This window comes from Python bivittatus, unplaced genomic scaffold (genome assembly GCF_059951505.1).
Source record: "Python bivittatus isolate LINGU-HERP-01145 unplaced genomic scaffold, Pbiv_v1 ctg000320_np1212, whole genome shotgun sequence".
Classification (NCBI taxonomy): Eukaryota; Metazoa; Chordata; class Lepidosauria; order Squamata; family Pythonidae; genus Python; species Python bivittatus.
The window spans coordinates 2,628,132-2,645,913 of record NW_028277052.1 but is presented as its reverse complement, the minus strand read 5'-3'; the positions used below and the strand labels follow the sequence as shown (position 1 = coordinate 2,645,913).

At 44.9% G+C, this 17,782-nt stretch overlaps 1 protein-coding gene across 9 annotated transcripts in view; it reads left to right on the top strand.

Annotated features, from left to right (window-relative positions):
- Positions 1 to 2,619: 2,619 nt before the first annotated feature.
- The window catches only part of DIXDC1 (DIX domain containing 1), a 43,269-nt gene continuing 28,106 nt past the window's right edge, over positions 2,620 to 17,782 (top strand). For 3 of the 9 annotated variants that reach the window (XM_088138938.1, XM_088138941.1, XM_088138942.1), the window contains exons 1-2: positions 2,620 to 2,833; positions 4,350 to 4,506. In XM_088138938.1, coding sequence (XP_087995064.1) covers positions 4,447 to 4,506 — 60 coding nt within the window. In that variant the 5' untranslated portion in view covers positions 2,620 to 2,833; positions 4,350 to 4,446. Of the gene's footprint in view, positions 2,834 to 4,172; positions 4,507 to 10,216; positions 10,610 to 17,782 lie in introns of those variants that run through there. The other 6 variants (XM_088138936.1, XM_007422610.3, XM_088138939.1 and 3 more) reach the window with 5 other exon arrangements.

The following is a 17,782-nucleotide window of genomic DNA, read 5'->3' as shown; positions in this document are numbered from 1 at the left end:
TAACTTCATACTGTATCGCTTTGCTGTTGGATACACACTACTGTTTAACTTCAAAATATTGTCACAAATAAGTTGGTTTGTCAGGTTTGTTTGTTTTTACAGCTAGTGGAACTAGGAATGGGAGGTGTGAAATTTGCTTTCCAGCTCCAACATTGGATCCTGTTGAATAAATAGGGATTTGAGATCCATCGGTCTACCTACTGTGGAAGGTAGAACAAGAAAAGTTTTCCATGGTCCATATTTTATCTGCAGTCACCCACAGAACTCTTAGCCTGCAAAGGGGTCTAGTTTACATGTTTGGCTTTGGAGGTACAACATATTGAACAGATAATCAAATGCGTTGTGACGAAACAGAAATAAATTGCTCTAAGTATCGGCGGTATTAACATTTTTAGCAGGCACTAAATAGAAGAAACATGATCACTGAATGTGTTCTGAAATTGTTTTCCCCAGTAACGTGTGTTTATTATTTACACTGAATTTTATCAGTCATGAAGACAAGTTTTCTGTGTTTATTTATTGAACTGGAATGAGAACAGGTTAGAAATTGGGATGTGATCTCTCAATGCTTGACAGGCTCGAATATTGTTTTAAAATGATCACAGCGCTAGCCCTCAAGGCAGCAGAAAGAATCTAGAAGATATTGCAAAGGGCTGTTTTTTAAATTGCTATTTATGGCTTTAAGAGGTTTACTCAGGATTTTGAATATTGGGATTCCCAGTGACAAGGCGATAGTTACATTTAATTTTAAAATAATTTGGTGACCAGATAGGGCATTTTGGTGCAATGCAAATGAAATACTGGAGAAGACATAGAGCTGCAGAAGCTGAGGTATGAGGAACTCCCCCAACTTAAGATAAACTACCAGTTTGTTTAATGCGCTTTTACTCAATGTAGTTATTTTGGAGCATGAACATAAAAATAGAGCACCAACTCCTTGGAAGAGCATCGCAACTAAATGTGGGAATATCACACGCAATTCAGTGAATACTCTTTTTCCAGCACTGAATCCCACTTTAAGGTTGCTGATTGTTTTCAAGCCAGTTTATGCAACGGGGTTGCAGAAACAGCACAAATAGGTCCCTTTCCAGAGAATTAGGCCCTGTAAACCATACGAATTCTATGTTAATGCAAGCAGGCCAATCCGTAGTTAACGTCAGCTTAGGAAAGGTAACCATGCAATAATTATCCTTCAAGGTTAGGGTTAATCTTTAGCCAGCCGTACTGGCGTGTTATGAATTGCTCAAAAGTACTTCAGCTTGAATGGCCCTCTGAGCTCCGTGGTGAATGTATGTGGGTGAAATGTTTTTCTAGGACATCAGAAGGGATGTTAACTTTCATTTGATGTGGCCCCGTTGTTCTTGCTCGTGTTTACTTTCACACATGCTTTTCCTAACAAACAATTCTGGATCTCAGCACAAGCTGTTTTCTCTTGCAAATACGTCGGAGGAGCTCTGGACAGTTTCCACCGGCAAAACGTAATAACACGGAGCAGTTACTCTGTTAAACATTATATGAAGGAAATGGGTTCCTGGATCATTTTCAGCCGCTGCGAAGCTGGAAAGTAGTGAAATCTGTATATCCCCTCCTTCTAATCCTCAATATTTGTATAATGAATAGTGGAATAACATTAGAAGTCATGCTAAGAGGAACATTTTCTGGAAAGTATGTCTGTGTCTTGCAAGGTACGTGTTCCTCCTCCTCCTCTCAGTGTTTATAGAATTATTGGAAGTAGTTAATAATTTCCTGGCTCCTGGTGCGGGAGCTGCACTTTTTATTACAGAGGAATAAATATTTTTATAGTTAACCCTGGAGGCTGCGCTGGTTTCATTGTGGGGCGGGGGGGGGAACGCCCTCCGCCCTGCGCTGTTCATTTGAACCTCGCCATCGGGGGGGGGGTCGGCCGTCGGGTCCACCCCTCCGCTCCTCTCTCTGCCTGTCTTAGGACCCGATGTGAGGGCTCAGAAGGGCGCCGTGGGCACCGGCCAGGCCGACCGCCAGGCTCCGCCCGGCCTTGCGGACGCGGGTCAGCAGCTTGCCCCGTCGAGAGGGCCTGGCGCGCCGGCCCCGCCGCTGACCTCCCCTCCCTCCCCTCCCGCTCTCCCCGCGACGCCTCCGCGACCCTCTCCCTCCGCTGCTTCGCGGCCTGGCAGATGCCGAGCAGCGCTTCGGGTCGGGGGCTGCCCGAGGAACGGCCCCGGCCCCGGCCCGCGCTCAGGCGGAGACAGCCCCGCTTCTTTGCGCCTGCGAGGGGGGACGGCCGCGCGGTCTGCCCCGCTGGCCGCGCTGGGGGGCAAAAGGCTCCCTCCCGCCCGCTGTGGGTGTGTGTGTGTGTGTGTGTGTGTGTGCAACCACAGACAAGGGGCTGAGCCTTCTGGGCACGCAAACCCGGGCAAGCCGGAGGGGCGGCTCCGGAGCGGGCATCGCCAACCCGCTCGCGCCCTGCAGCTTCGGGCGCGCCGGACGGGGGCGCGCGCACAGCCCGTCCCCGATCGGCGCCGCGCAGTCATCCTCGCGGTGATGCGCGCCCAGGCAGCCTGCCTGCCGGCTGAGCGTCAGAGCGGGGCGGGGGGGCGGGGGGGGCAGTCTGAACTCGGGGGGCTTTCCGGAACGAGCCCACCCTGGGGCCACCAGCCCCATCATCCCCAGCCACCTAGCCGGCCGGCGGCGGGGAGGAGGGGGTTGCGGTTCAGCCTCCCCGGGCCGCCAGGGGGGGCCGCGGCGCCCGTCTCCAAGGCAACGGGAACGCGCTGGGATGGCGGGCCGCTCCCGGGAGGCGACGCAGCCCCTGCGGGCCGGACGTCGCTTGGCCGCCGGCGGGGAGTCCCCGAAGGTGGGTCCGGGGAAGCGCCTCCGCCCGGCGGGCCAGCGCCGGGTGCCCGGGCCGGGCCCCCAAGCCTGGCACCCGCGTGCCCCGGCTCTTCCCCTGCGGGGGCAAGCCGCTTTTGGGAGAAGGGGGGCTGCTTTTGCAAAATTGCAAAAGTTCGGGGGCCCCAGCAGGGAACGGATGGTGCAATATTGCAAATGCAGAAACTTAAACGCAGATCCTCAAAAAGTTGTTTCGTTGGGCAGTGGATGTAAAGGTGAAACGAAGGTGTTGGGTGGGGGTGCTCTTTTGGGGGAGGTGGATAGTTTGGGACTGGCGATGTTGTGTAACCGGATTTGGTGCGGCAGATGTTTCTGCTTTTTTCCCCCGTTGCAGAATGTCATGCTTTTGTTATATTTCATTTTTCGGTGTTGACCGAGTGGATTTCTGTGCAGGTCTTCCAGTGGGAAGCTTTTCAAAACGGCTCCTATGAATAATTGGGGGAAAACGTGGGTACAGTATTAGGAAACTTAAGGATGACAAATGCACGTGTGTTGCTGGGCAAGTTAGTCCTTCCTATTTATTTTTATTCCCCTGATAGGGAGCATTTTAGCTCAGGAAGCATCAGCATTTGACGCCTCCAATTAAAGTGTAATTATGAATTATTAAACTGTTAAATTTAGGGCTTTCATATCAGCGTGGAGAATAGCCTGCAATATGTCAGGGTTATTATTTAGGCTTTTAATTTATATATTTTTTCTTTTCTGTAGAAAGCAGCCCTTAAGGGAGGCTCCCTGCATAGAAACAGCCCTGCATAGAAACAGCAAAGGGCCAGAGATAAGCTGTTGAATAAGGCATAAGCTAACTTTTACAGATGCAATTCTAATTTTTTTCATGATGGTGGAATATAACTTCAAAGATGGAAAAGGAGTCCTGTATGCAACAGATAAAGGACACAAGTTAGGGAAGTGATGCTGCCTTAAAGATCTCCTGTAAAACAGCGGTGCTAGATAAGATTTGAAATTTAGGGGCAATTTTTCAGGGGCCTCCCATATTCTCAAAGGAAGAACGAGTTTTTGTCAATGTACAATCTGGCCGTAAATATAAGGATCTAGTAGCACAGATCCTGTGTATGTAAATATAAGGATCTGGTAAACATAAGGATCTGTAAATATAAGAATCTGGTAACACAGTGTTTCTCAACCTTGGCCACTTGAAGATGTGTGGACTTCAACTCCCAGAATTCCCCAGCCAGCTGTGCTGGCTGGAGAATTCTGGGAGTTGAAGTCCACACATCTTCAAGTGGCCAAGGTTGAGAAACACTGTGGTAACCTCACCTTCTCAGACTAACCTATGTTATTAAAGGGATCAGCTTCACAGGGGTCTTCGTGAGCTGCAGTTCACGAAGCTTCTGCCTTTTAACCAAACTGGTTACTCTGAAAAAATGATGCCACCAGAGTCTTCCTGAGGTTCTGCCACCATAGACTAACACGGTTCTCCTGCAACATCTGCACTTCACACGCCTGCTTTTTATTTGTTGCAGGTGGCATGGACAACTCAAAGTCTTTAAGACTGAAAATGTACCTCTGCTTGCTAGGGCAGCGCTGCATCCTTGCTCGTCCAGGTGTCTGAGGACCAACATGGAGACCCCAGGTGGGGAAGGCAGAGCTTGTAATCCATCACAGCCCAGGGAAACTTCTGTAAGTCTTCCAACAATTAAGAAATGAAAGGTTTGAAGGATAATGATAATACTTTATTAAACGTCTATGCCCCCCAACTCTCAACAACGGTGGGTGACTCACAACAAAGAAAGAGATAACAATATAATCAATAAAACATAGAAAATAAAGATAAGATTATGGTTGAGGCTCACCTGTTTCCTGGCTTCCTACTGATGGGGACTCTTGGTGCCTCGTGATACCTAAGTGAGTCTCCTCTGTGCCAAGTCAGTATATCTCGAGAGCAACCCGCTGATGCGCACCCACAAACACCTCACCAGATATTGGTTTGGAGCAGAATATTGCCTGGTCTCACAAGGCAACTCTTAAATTCTTACAACCAGACTGTGTATTTCAGTTTCTAAGATAACAGACAGAAGATTCGGAGTGATTGCTGAAAGTACCCATTGCACAGACTGTGTCTGAACAGGGAAACGAAGATGCTTGGTAAGGGCTTGGTGGCAGAAGGATATATTTTATTAGCCAGCAGAGGTCATTATCCCCCAGTTGTAATTTTATATTTTAGGTCACAGGTAGCCAGTCCCTGGTGTAGTAAAACCACTGCTTGATTTCCTTCATTTCTACTTATTTGTGGCTGCATGAACCGGTATCTCTGTCAGTGTAACTTTTACAGGAGTACTTTTAGCTGAATCTTTGAAGTTTTTTTTAATTGGAATGGATAAGATACTATTTGGAAGGAGGAGGCGTGGCCCTTATGTGGAATTTTTTAAAAAAGCATTTACTCTCTAAAGGAACACACAGTTAGGGTCTTCTGAGCTTCTCCTACCTACAGCTTCATCTGCAAATTCAAGTTCTGGATATGTTTTGACCAAGATCATAACTGTATTAACCGTGGATGTAATGGATTCCTGTCCAGAGCCAGAGGTTGGACCAGATCATCTCTAAGATCTCCTCCAACCCTTAATTCCATGATTCAATGCTTTTTTCATCCCGTGTTGAATTTTCAGATTCTTCCACCATGAAGAAGAAGAAGAGCCAAGAGCTTATCTCCTTGGGTTCTTTTCAAAATGGGTTCATGTTCTTTGCATAGAAGAACACGTGCTTTTAAGGCCTAAAATCTGTGTAATACGTGAAGGAGTCCTGAAGGTGCCAGAAGGTTCATTCTCATTCTAATCCATTTTAATTCTAATCCAGATGGTGTCTTAGCTTGGCAGGCTGCCTGAGAAACAGCCATAGGGATCAGTTGTTTAGGGCTCTGATTCCTAAATGGGGTGAATACCCACGATTTAACATTGACCTAGAACAGTGTTTCTCAACCTTGATAACTTTAAGATGTATGGACTTCAACTCCCAGAATTCCCTAGCCAGTTATGCTATGCTAGGGAATTCTGGGAGTTGAAGTCCACACATCTTAAAGCTGCCATGGTTGAGAAACACTGACATAGAAGATGGCTCTAGACTTTGCTCTCTTCCACATGGGATGCTGCCATGCTTAGTGTTCTTACATCTCTTGTGAAACAGCAGGAAAGTCATACCTGTGACTGTCTTCATGCCAGTTCCTGCTCAATAAGGTTTTCGGAGTGGCCTCATGCTAGGACTGGGGTTTAATATTTTCAATTATTTTATGGCCTTGCCCATTCCCGTTGACACAGATCTCTTTCCTAAGCTGGCTAGAGTAGCTTTGCTCCAATGACCTCATTTATTATGACTTCTGGAGATGAATGAAAGGTTGCATTGTCCCCTGTAACTTAGTGGCAGAACCAGCTCTCCAGAAAAGGTCTGTTTTTGTTTGCAAAGAGCAGGGCCCAATGATATCTCACCTAGCAGATGCCGAGACCCGTTTTTCAGCTTCTGCATCTTAAAACCAACTTCAGATTTCAGGGCTTGATCCAAGGCTACGTCTTAAGACCTTTGAAATCTCAGCCTGGCTGAGGAAACACCAATTTGAAGGAAGCAAATCATTTGGGGAAAATTGGAGTGTAATTCTGATAAGGCTTGTTTTAATGGGATGATAAGAGAGGGAAGAGAGGAGAGCTCTGTTGGTTTTTGGAGGGACGTCTGCCGGTCTGCCTCAAATCAGCAGCAAGTTTGATATACCACAGTTCTGGAACGATAGGCTTACGAGGTCAGATATAGGAGGTTAAGAAAGGCAGTAGCTGGTGAACCGTCCACAATATTGTTCAGCTCCCGTGTAGTGAGAACCTCCATGCATCTTATTTTTCAGTGAACGCATCATCCTAGTTGATTCTGCTCCCCAATGGTAAAAATGCCCCAGTCTTCTTTCTGTATGGAATCACATTTTCAGAAAAAGAGTTGTTTAGGAGTTAGTCCTCATCTTCAAGTGACATCATAAGCATCCTCGCGGGGAGTCAGTTAATGAGATGTGCGTTATGACATCATGAAGCAAACACCATGACTTCATGATATTGGAATGGGTGGGGTTTGCATCACGGCTTCGCTGCATGCCTCTTGTCGTTTTGATGTGCTCTTGGGTTTGGTGTAAACATCTGGGAGTGATGGAGAGCCCTAAACTGACATCATACTTTGAGAGCAGTTTAGTTCATTTTCTTCGGGGCCTAAATGTAAAACCTCAGAGCACGTCAGCTCATCAATATTGCCTAGCCTGCTCTGTTGTGTCTACAGCAAGAATCTTGAAGGATTTCAGAATTTATGGGGGGGAAAATAACCATTTTTAAGTGCTAACCCACCTAAGTGCTAAGAACTAGAGATGACTTGAGAGACAGCTGTCCCCTGTTTACACAGATAATTCCCTGGTGTCTTGTACTAATACGTTCAATTTGGTTTCATTAGCTACGACTCCCTTTCCCCCAGATTGTATTAGAAGGGGGACTTTTGACATGCTGGAGTTGTTAATGTTTCAGTGTTGGGTTTTGTGGACATTTTTACTAGACGATAACAACATCCTTTTGTAATATGATACAGGCTTTTGTGGGAGGTTGTTTCATCCAAACATCATAATTTCACAAATGGTGAAAATTGTTTTCTCTCTCCTGAGACCGCTAGCTCACATTTATTTCATGAGAAAAGATTGTGAATAAATGTTCAAGCATCCTAATTTCAGAAATGATGAAAATTGTGTCTAAATGTTCACCCCTGGTTCATTGAGACATCAGAAGTTAAGGAATGGAGATCTGATAGGTTTATTTTATAATATTTTATGAAGTTACTGGAGTCCACGTTGCACACAGACACGCGTGCATAGATATGTAAAGAATTAAGATCTATCGGTTCAGTACTTGGTCATAATAATAGTTCTGCATATTGATTTTAGGCAATAGTTTAAAATGCAGGAGTGAAGAATCCCAGATTTCATTTTTTAAAAATCAATTTCTAGTCCTTCTGTTGTCAGAAGAACTCCTTGAAAGTTGACCACCGATTCTGCTAAAAGTTGCCAAAGATACCATCGATGAGGATCGACAATCCCTTCACATGGCCTCATTTCACTAACCCTTATTAGAGTAATCAGAATAAACAAAGTGAGGCCAACATGTGGAAAAGTGTAGAATTTATGCAATCCTGTGTAAGTCCTGGACCTTTCTGATATGATAAAAGTTTGGATGGCGTGAACAATAAAATGTATTGCCTTTATTCCAGAGGCATGGGGGGGTTCAGAAATCAAGATAGTGGCCACAACAGTGCAGTTGGACCCCACCCCACCCGTTTTCTACATGCATTGCATGTGCGCTGCCGGTGAGGAAGAGGCTGCACAATCCTTACCATTATCTTGACTTTTTTTTAACTCCATCCTGCGGACTCCCCTGATTTATTAGTTTCCCCCCCAGTTCTGTGTAGCTTCTTCTCTTTGAGGGTCTGTCAGGAAGCATACTGGAGAGCGAAGCCTCTTGACTTCATTGAGTCTTTCTTTGAAGCAGCCCTGGGTCGGCTCAGACTGGAACACAGAGAAAGGCTCTCCTGGGGTTGGCGGATTGAAAAAAATGTACCGTCAGCCTCACATGGCGAAATGATTAACCAGCCCCTTCAGTGGCTCTGCACAGGATTATTCCAGGGCTGCCCCTGATAATTCCCCATCTGTTTTTTCAACCTTCCAGGCAGCGCTGAGAGTCCCCCCCCCGGCCCCCAGCCCATTTTGTTAACAAAAGAGAAGCAAAGCAAGTCATTCCCTGGGCGGAATAGAAGTTTCTCTGCATTCTCACATTTTCAGGCCACCAGTGGCTCCAAAATGTGGCTAAGAGGCTGGTTGGATCTCCTTTTACTTCCTGAGTCTTGCTACGTCCCACTTTGGTTACTGTCCCATCTCTGTACGGAGGAACAAACAAACGCTTTTCTACGTGGAGTTACATTTATTAGCACCATGTAGCCTCCACTCTGATCTTTTGGTTCAGTTCTGTTTTTTAAGCGTTCCAGAAAAGGAAGCGTGTTACTTAGGAAATGTGCAGGAAGAGTTAACAGGACAATATTGCCCCAAACCATTTCCTACTCTATTTCTGTGGGTTTTACTATCAGGATACACAAAAGTAATATCCAAGCCTGAATCCTTTCTGGAACGTGATGGAAAGGGGCAAGGAGGCCAATGGCAGAACGGCCCCTGATTTGTTCTGCTCTCTTTGCTGAATGGCGATTTCCAAATCTGAACTAGGGAATATGTACAGAACCATAGTTGGCCAAGGAGCGCCCTATAACTAACTCTTGCATTATATACAGGTAGGTCACAATTAGTGCAAGTTCCAATAATGCAATATTCGATGTAGTGCAAATTGTAAATTGATACCAGCTCGTGTTTAATGCGACCTAAAATTCAGTTAACACAAGGCTAGTCCGTGCATGGTTGCAGTTGGGGTTTTAGACACTGCTAATCTTTGTGTGTGCAGAATGGAGGAAAAAAAGATTCTGTCAGAGGAAAATAGTACAAGTTTTAAAAAGAGGCTTGTTATGACATTAGAGCAAAAATTTGATGTAATGGAGTGACATGAACGTGGTCATAGCAATGCCAAAATAGGATGAGATGTTAGAATGCCTGAATCTGTGGCAGAACTTAAAATAAAATTTATTTAAAATAAGTAAATAAAATGTATTCATTTAGCACATTTCTATGGTCGCCCATCTCACTAAACGTGACTGGCTGGCGTACAACCAATAATTAAAACAATATCACATCTATTAAAACACTTTAAAAATAAATAAAAACAAGTTGAATAAGGTAAGAAAAACAAGGCTGCGGGAGAACACCCATCTAAACACAATACAACCATCACGCAGACTCCCAGGAGATCCCACGCCTAATTTTGCTTTCTCTAACTACTCTGTGACTTTGTTAACCGTAAATTTAAATTATAAGTATGTTCTTGTTATCCCTTACTGTAAGAGTTCATTAATATACATAGCCAAAACGATGTACACAATTCTTCATTGCCTATTTCGGTCAAGCTGGAACGGATTCCCCGGTTTTCCATAGAAATATCACTTGGAAGAGAGTGCATTCAAATCATGAGACCTGCCTGTCACGCGTCCTGAAGTTCAAGAGGTGTTGATCAAGGAGGCATATCTTCTGCTCCTTGCGTCTGCACCGGGGCTAACTTTCAGCTTTTTGTTCCGGAGTTTCAAAGTTGGAAGTCACGTTAACCTTCTGGCAATTTAATTTTTTTTTTACTACATTCTCTTCTTGGGCAAGGCTGTTTGGACCTTCCCCCCTTCCCCTCCCCTCTTTCCTTTAAGTGCTCGCAGCCTCCTTGCGTCAGATGGAGAGGCCGGCTTCTGGAAATAAGTTGCAGATATTTTCCCCGTCCAGTTCCTGGACTGGGCAGGATACACTGGAGGGTTTTTACAGGAACAGATTGGGGCGACATCTCCCCGGCTGCTGCCCCCGTGGCTCCCGCCGGAGCATGCCCAGTGCAAGCCTTGACTTGGGGTCCAGCATCCCGTTTGCAGTCTGGGGCTGCCCCTAAGGGACCGTGGAGGAGGCTTCGGCCAGCTGCAAGTCTTTGTCTCGGGGAGAAGGAGCAAAAGGGGGTGGTCTCCAAGGCAGCAGGATTTGCTCTGCATGATCCAAGAACTCAACCCTTTGTGGGGGGGGTCTTTCTGAAACATGCTCGCCGGCCTGGCCCGGGGAACGTTGTGGGATGTCGTGCACGAGAGCTTCACGGAGGTAAAGGATACTTGGGCTTCGCTGCCCGGCAGAGCTCAGTTCCTCTGGGGCTGGAAGGGGGGTGGGATGTGGGGTGGGGGGAGAAGTCAGAGGAGGGGGGATTAGAGGGCTGGAGTGGAAATGCTGAGCAGCTTCACCAGCGCTTTGCAAGGTATCATTCATTTGGTGAGGTTGTTTAAATCAGTGTTTCTCAACCTCAGTAACTTTAAGATGTGTGGACTTCATCTCCCAGAATTCCCCAGCCAGCATAGCTGGCTGGGGAATTCTGGGAGATGAAGTCCACACATCTTAAAGTTGCTGAGGTTGAGAACCATTGGCTTAAGTAATTCCCAGGAAGCTGAACATTCTTTGCTGTTAGGTTCAGTGCTTATTTTTGGGGTTGCACCAGCAGAAAACTGGTGTAAGAGAACGGGCAAGTTCTCACCAGCATTGATTGGTGTTTGATTTGGGACTGATAATGCTTCAAGTCTTTGTTTTCCCAAGCCAGCAGCATCCTTAGAAAACATTCCTCTAGAAATATGTCCACGGATATTATTAGCTGATTCACATCCATATCCTGAGCCTGGTTTGCTCACGAAGAGGTGCCTATCGTATTGGTTGGTGGCCAAAGCAACTTTTGGACATCCACCTCTTGTCCTGTTTGCGTGCCTGATTGTCTGAAGGGGATTCCTGTCTGGTTCCTAGGTTTAACGAGTTGGAGTTGCACGGTCTCTCCGTGACAAAAAGCCATAGGTTGAGGACAGGACCGTTTCCTCCACAGAAATACCGAAAACCCCATTTGGCATCCCAGCAAGATAGGAGGAACGGTTACGGTCAGTTGCCCGGAACTGTGCTTAGCAAAGTCATGATGAAGATGGAACCTCCAGGAGATCTAACTTTCAGTTGACTTTGTTATCCCTGCTGCTAAAAGGCGCAGAGGCAGCTGATGAACCTCATTATAAATCTGCTCTGTTTCCAGGTTTTGGGGTTTTTGGTTAAGCCCCTCCATGTTATCAGGTCATGTACTTTGGACCCCACAGGCTCACCCTTCACTGATTTCTGAAGCGTTTGACTTCACTTTACAATTCCTTCACTTTACAGCAGATACCACAGTTAGTTTGGCTTGTTCTGAAAAGAATGTTTTCCTCCATTTCTGTTGTAAGAACTTCAAGTAAGGGGTAGGAAATAGGATAAAGATGTTTCTGGTCTAGCTTGTTCCAGCCTTCAGAGCGTGTTTCCTGTGGAGAACCATGAGCTCCTACGCCTTGCATTCCCGGATTTTCTGCTCGTTCCATAAAATCAGCCCAGACATCTTCAAAGCTTTGGGCTAAGTGTGGAGTTTTACTCTGGGTGCAGCACGGACATCCTTGGGGTGTGAGGATAGACTTGCCCATCTTTTCTTCAGTTGCTGGGGATTAATGGGAGTTCACTTTGTCAGGGTGTTTTAAGCAACATGGGAGAAGTGCTCCGAACCCATTGAGTCAATCCTGAAGGCTAGAAACGTAGGACTTAGTAAGAAGGCACACCATTAATCATGGTGACGGAAAAAGTGCTTAAGTGCGTTGTACGGCAAGGAACATATGGCTCCTTGAATAATCCCCATCTTGTGTTTTCATTCATTCCAGCCAAAATGCATTTAGGGCCCTAGGAAATTTGGCAGCCCATCTGTGGCTGAACTTGGGAAGGCTGATGGGCCAATTCCCTTTGTTCCTACTCCTTCCTGCCTTCTGGTGGCCGTGGGCTCCGAGCCCACCCTCGTTAACCCACAGGGGGGGCGGTCACAGAGCAAAAGAGAAAAGGGGTCTCCTTGCCTTGTCAGAGGGGGGTTCGTTTTGCAGCTCCAGGACCTTATTTTCAGGATGAAGAGGGCAACTACACCTTACATCATGCCCATGTTTTAGAAAGTGGGCTTACTGATGTCACTGTTCTGGGCTGTGATGCCCAGAGAGGTGGGCAAGAAGGAGGAGGTGGAGGTTACTAGTAGTTGTACCCTGAGCAAAACAGGAAAAATCCTAACACGGTGTAAACAATTTAACAATATAATAATTTACAATATTAGGGTTAATTCTGGCAATGCCATTATTTAAAGCAGCGTTGATAATGTCACTAAAAAGAAATGTTCTTCCAGCTTCCTAAAAATGCTGAATTTATAAATATTTCAAAGGTGGTTTAAACCCAAGGAGATTGGGCTCAAAATATAGTTGATTCCAAAGAGAAGGAGCTGGATGGGAGAAAGCTCTGAAAAACAAGGTGGAAATTGAGATTTTCTGTAGCATCTCAGCCCTGTTTGGCCCTGTTAGAATTTTGTTCACTTTATGTGTGGTTTAAAGATGCTTTCCTGCCTTGAGTGTTTTGCACTTGTAAGTTCACACAATGCCATGTAGATGCTTTGCCATCCGTTAGAAAAGAAGGTTTTGCATGCACAGATTTATGCCAGATAGATTGAGGATCTTTTTAATGTATTGGGAGCGCGTGTGTGGATGGATGAAGGACTTGACTGGGATCTGTAGGTTCTGCGTTCAAATCTTTCGCTTTCGAGAAAGGAAGAGATGTGAATGTGGAAAAACTAGTAACCCTATGGAAGCTTCCCATTGCAGGCGAGCAGAGGTCTGAGAGATGAAGGGTGAATTGTGAAGCTGCTGATTATATTTATCATGATCTTGTGACTTGGGCATACACAGAAGAAGGGGGAAGAAATTATTTCTTTTCCTTGAAGGAAGGAGAAGCCCTAGATAACAAACATGGGATTGAATAGGCGCTTAAATGGCCTTTTTGTTTTGCTTTTAACTTTTTTTTTTTTTTGGAGATTATGGAATTGGTTGAGATTTCTGGAAAAAAGCACCCCCTTTAATGATTTCCAGTATTTGGAGTATGGAAATAGTTCTGAAGTCTGAGAATGAATTGGTTGATAGCAAAACCAGACGTCCCCTTTTTAAAAGCTCATTCTCCCTCCAAGTCTGTAAAACTAGCTGGATGGAAAGGTTTTGATGAGATGAGATTTATCATGTGGAAGAAGCTTTTTAATAAATGAAGTTGTCCTGCTTTGGGACATTTCAACTTGTTTGACCACTAAGGTTATATATCTTAGTCTGTTGGAGTTGGGCAGCCAATTCATTTAAATAAATAAACAAACAAACAAATAGCTTGCAGGCTGAATTCAGCTTGTGGTTCAACAGGCACAGATTGATAGAGGTAGAAGACACAGACCTTTCTAGAGGTTTTGTGGAGTTAAATTTTTAAAGACCTGATCTGACATTTCTCATGCTTGAGAATCTCTCCAATTTTCTAAAGTGAATGCAAGAACCCCATTCATAATGTCCTTTACCGACTTCAAGAGGTTAATTGCTGAATTCGACAGCTGAACCTTAGTTAAACCTGCCGCTGATTGTCTCTCCTTGGAAACAGGCTAAAAGTCAGAGAGAAAATGTGCCAGCTATTTTTAAATTTGCAGAACCTGTTGCTAGGCACTGGTGCGTGCAAGGTGGTCTGGTTGGGCAGTGGGAAGCATCACGGATGGCGAGAGTAAAGGATTCCCTTTGCTCTCCCCACAGCCATTATGCCACGGAAATAAGACCCAGAGCATGAATTGGAGCATGAATGCTTCCAGAGAGCTTTTGTACAGCAGAGATCATCCAGGACACGTTCTTTCTCTTTAGAATAGGTAGACCTATAACCAATTTTTTAAAAAATGATATATTGTCAAAATAATATAGGAAATAGATCATAAATCAAAGAACCAAATACAGGCAGTGAAGTACAGGTAATTATAACCAGTTTTAATGAGCATTGGCACTTGTAGTTCCTCAGGCTAAATGTTTGGGAATCAGGAACATTTGCTAACCTTCTGCACGCAACTCAGAGTTTCATAGTCTTTTGCTATCGTTTGGACTTTCCAAATTCCAGTATGATGGGGGAGTCTGGAAGTGGATGTGTGTGCAAGCAAGGAGCGTCCAGAACACGAATCTTGGACTCTCCAAGGCTCATCCCTGTTACGCCTATTTATACATGGCAGGGTTAGATTTGAAAGAGTCCATAATGGCTCACCTAAGTTTGGAAAGCAGATTGTGACTAGTTCACAGCTGGGGCTCTCCACTGCCATGTCAGAGGTGCTGAATGGCCAACCTTGGCAACTTTCAGTTGCATAGACTTCAACTCCCAGGATTCCTCAGCCAGCCAACCCTGAGCAGTTGCATTGCTGGAGGCAACAGTGAACATGAACCCATCAGAGGCAGGGGAGGTGATCCGCCTCTTAAAGAGGAGCTTCAAGCGTTCATTTATGATAGACAAAACAGTAAGCGAGAGGACAGATGCATCGTGAGATGTGCCTGATATGAGGATTCCAGTCCTCAGTAAGGTTATACCTATGGTTGCTTGATATCCATGCAAGGTTGGATGAAAATGAGTCTGTCATACAGACTAAGATGTCCAAAGTCAAGGTAGAAAAGTGGAACATGCAAAGAAAGGCTGGCAGTAGATCCAGTAGGCTACAAATCCTTGTCATTCCTCTGCACTGTTTTCTTGGGATGCTATTTCCACATCACCTTGTACCTGCTAAGATTAGTGGCGTGCACACGGAACATGCGATTGGCCTTGTGCATGGGGAAAGAATTGGTGCCGATGTCCACTATAAAGATGAAAAAAGAAATCTAGAACCCTTAAAAGGATAGCATTCGGATCTACATGTTGGTGGGTTTCACGTAAAATAATTAATGGCGGAGAATTAAAATACTGGCCTGAAGGTATTACAAGATCCTAAAAACCAGCTGTGCAAGACAGGCCTTCTGGGAGATTCATATTCCCCACCATAAAAAGAACAACAGGCAAAGTTTTAGACGGAAGCTACAGATTAGTTCTGCAGAGAAATCTTCCCCGGGGGAGAAAAATGATGAGATCCAGGCTAGACGCAAACTGACATGATTCCGCTTTCACTTGTCTGCAGAGGTCTCTGAATCGTATAATGTTCCTTATCTTCATTAATAATCCCCATTATGGGTGTGCCTCTTTCCTTTTATCCTTCTCGGTTTCCTGTGATTTCCATGCAGAGGGGCTAACCAGAATGGAACATCTTGGTCATGGTTTAATGTACAAAAGAAATCTGTAATTAAAAATGTCAAGGAAGTACGCAATTTAAACTAATTCATTAAAAATGCATGGGAGAGATTTACATTCGCGTGTAAACGTTAGATGAAAAGCTTGCAAATTTGACCTGATTTGCTGGCAGACAGGACTATCTCGGTAATTAAGGCTCTTAGACCAAAGGCAGTGACGGAGGCATTGCCATTATTACCGAAAACCGAACTGCAATATTTTTCTCTTTTTGGATGTCAGACCTGAGCAATGACATCTTGAGCAGCTTGGTCAAATCCAGCCACGCCAGCTGTGTGGGAAAAGGATGGGATGTGCCATTTCTTCGTCATCTGCTTGGAGTGGGAGGAACAGGATGGCAACATCAGTGCTTACGGAATGCAAGATACATTTTATTTTCAACAAAGATCCAGCCAGCCTTTTATTCTGCTCCAGGGAGCATATGGAAGCGTTCTTTCCGCTATATTAACACACTTACAGTTTGAGATGTGCAGAAGTTATAAATAAAGAAGCAATTGCCCTAAATTCTGGTTTTTTTTTCCCCGCATCTCAGAAATCTGGTGGTCTTTCCAGTATCATGTGGTTTTCTCCTATCTGCGCATTTAACACCACTCTGCTATTCTTTCTGCATTAAACTTTAATGTCTTCTTATTTCTGTCGCTTGTGAATCTCTCAGCTGTCACCGATGACAGATAGCTGTTCCAGTAGGAATTTAAAATCTCCATACCGTCTGGCAAAAATACTGTAAATGCTGAGAGTTTTCTGCACTCATAATAAACTAGAAAGTGCTGCAGGAAGTCTTATTCTGTGAAGCAGGGTGAATCTCAAACTATTAATTAAAGTCTGCATCAACTTTATGAGATGAGTCTCTTTAAAAAAAGAAGGCTATGGAAATAAGGGAGAGGTGGCTTTTAAAAAGTTGGATTTGTGGTGTAATAGAAAACAAAAAGTATTTTAATAAACATGTGGATTTATTTTTCCACAGTGCAAATACATTTTAAAATCAGTGGGTCAAAGCCTTTTGTTTAGAAGTTACTAACGTCAGCAGGAAGAGGAACACAGTACAAATGGTGTTTATTTAAAAATAAGTCAGAGTTATTTGGTATAAAATGTGTCCTAATGATTTCACCGAGTAGCCTATTTATTTACTGTATTTGTTTAACCCAGTGTTTTTCAAACATGGGAAGTTTAAGGTGTGTGGACTTCAACTCCCAGAATTGAAGCTGGCTAGGGAACTCGGGGAGCTGAAGTCCATACATCTTAATCTTGCTGAGTTTGAGAAACACTGGGTTAATCCATAATGCTAGTTGTTCCTGCAAAGAACCTTGAAGCAGTGTAAAAATCTAATCAAAACCAGAATTAAAAACCATCAGAAGAAACACATGTGGAGGGGAGTTAATGGCTGGGGAAGGCCAACTCTACCAGGGTAGATTCTTAAGGTCCCTCAGATGCCTCAGCATTGGAGTCTGGGAACTGCTTGTAGAAATCAAAGGCAATTTCCTGGGTGGCCACACCCTTTCAATGGACGCTTCTTCTGGAGACAGGCTCCATCCAAGTCCCTTGGCTTGTAGGAAGCTTTAAAAACTAACACCGACGTCTTGAACTGAGCCCCAAATTAATGTATTAACCTTTGATGTTGCTTTAATACTGATACAACCTGCTGGTCCAAAGGGCTGTTGCATAGCTTCAAAGGTATTCTCTCCTTCCTTCCGTCACATGGATATTGCAATACGGCTCTGCGTGGTCATCCTCCACGAGACGCCAGTTCTCTAGTTCCTGGGTTTTCTGCATTGCAATGCTTTGCATCAGTTTGCCATGTCTCAGCTTCTGGATCCTCCGCTCCCTCCTGTTGAGGGTCTCCAGCAGATCCCAATGGCTAGAGAGTAGTTTTCTGAATGGGGCTGAGACTAACCCTCCTGACCTTATGACCAAAGTTCAGTTTCGCAAGGGTGTATTGATGTGCTGCTGCTGTCTCCAAGTTGGGGGGACGCAGGCAGTGCTATGTTGGCATGCAAAGCAGTCTCAAGATAGAGTTCCTAGGTTGCGCAGAACAGTACATGCCCAGGATACAGCTGGGTTTGAGTTGTGCTTATGGCCTACGAGCAAAAA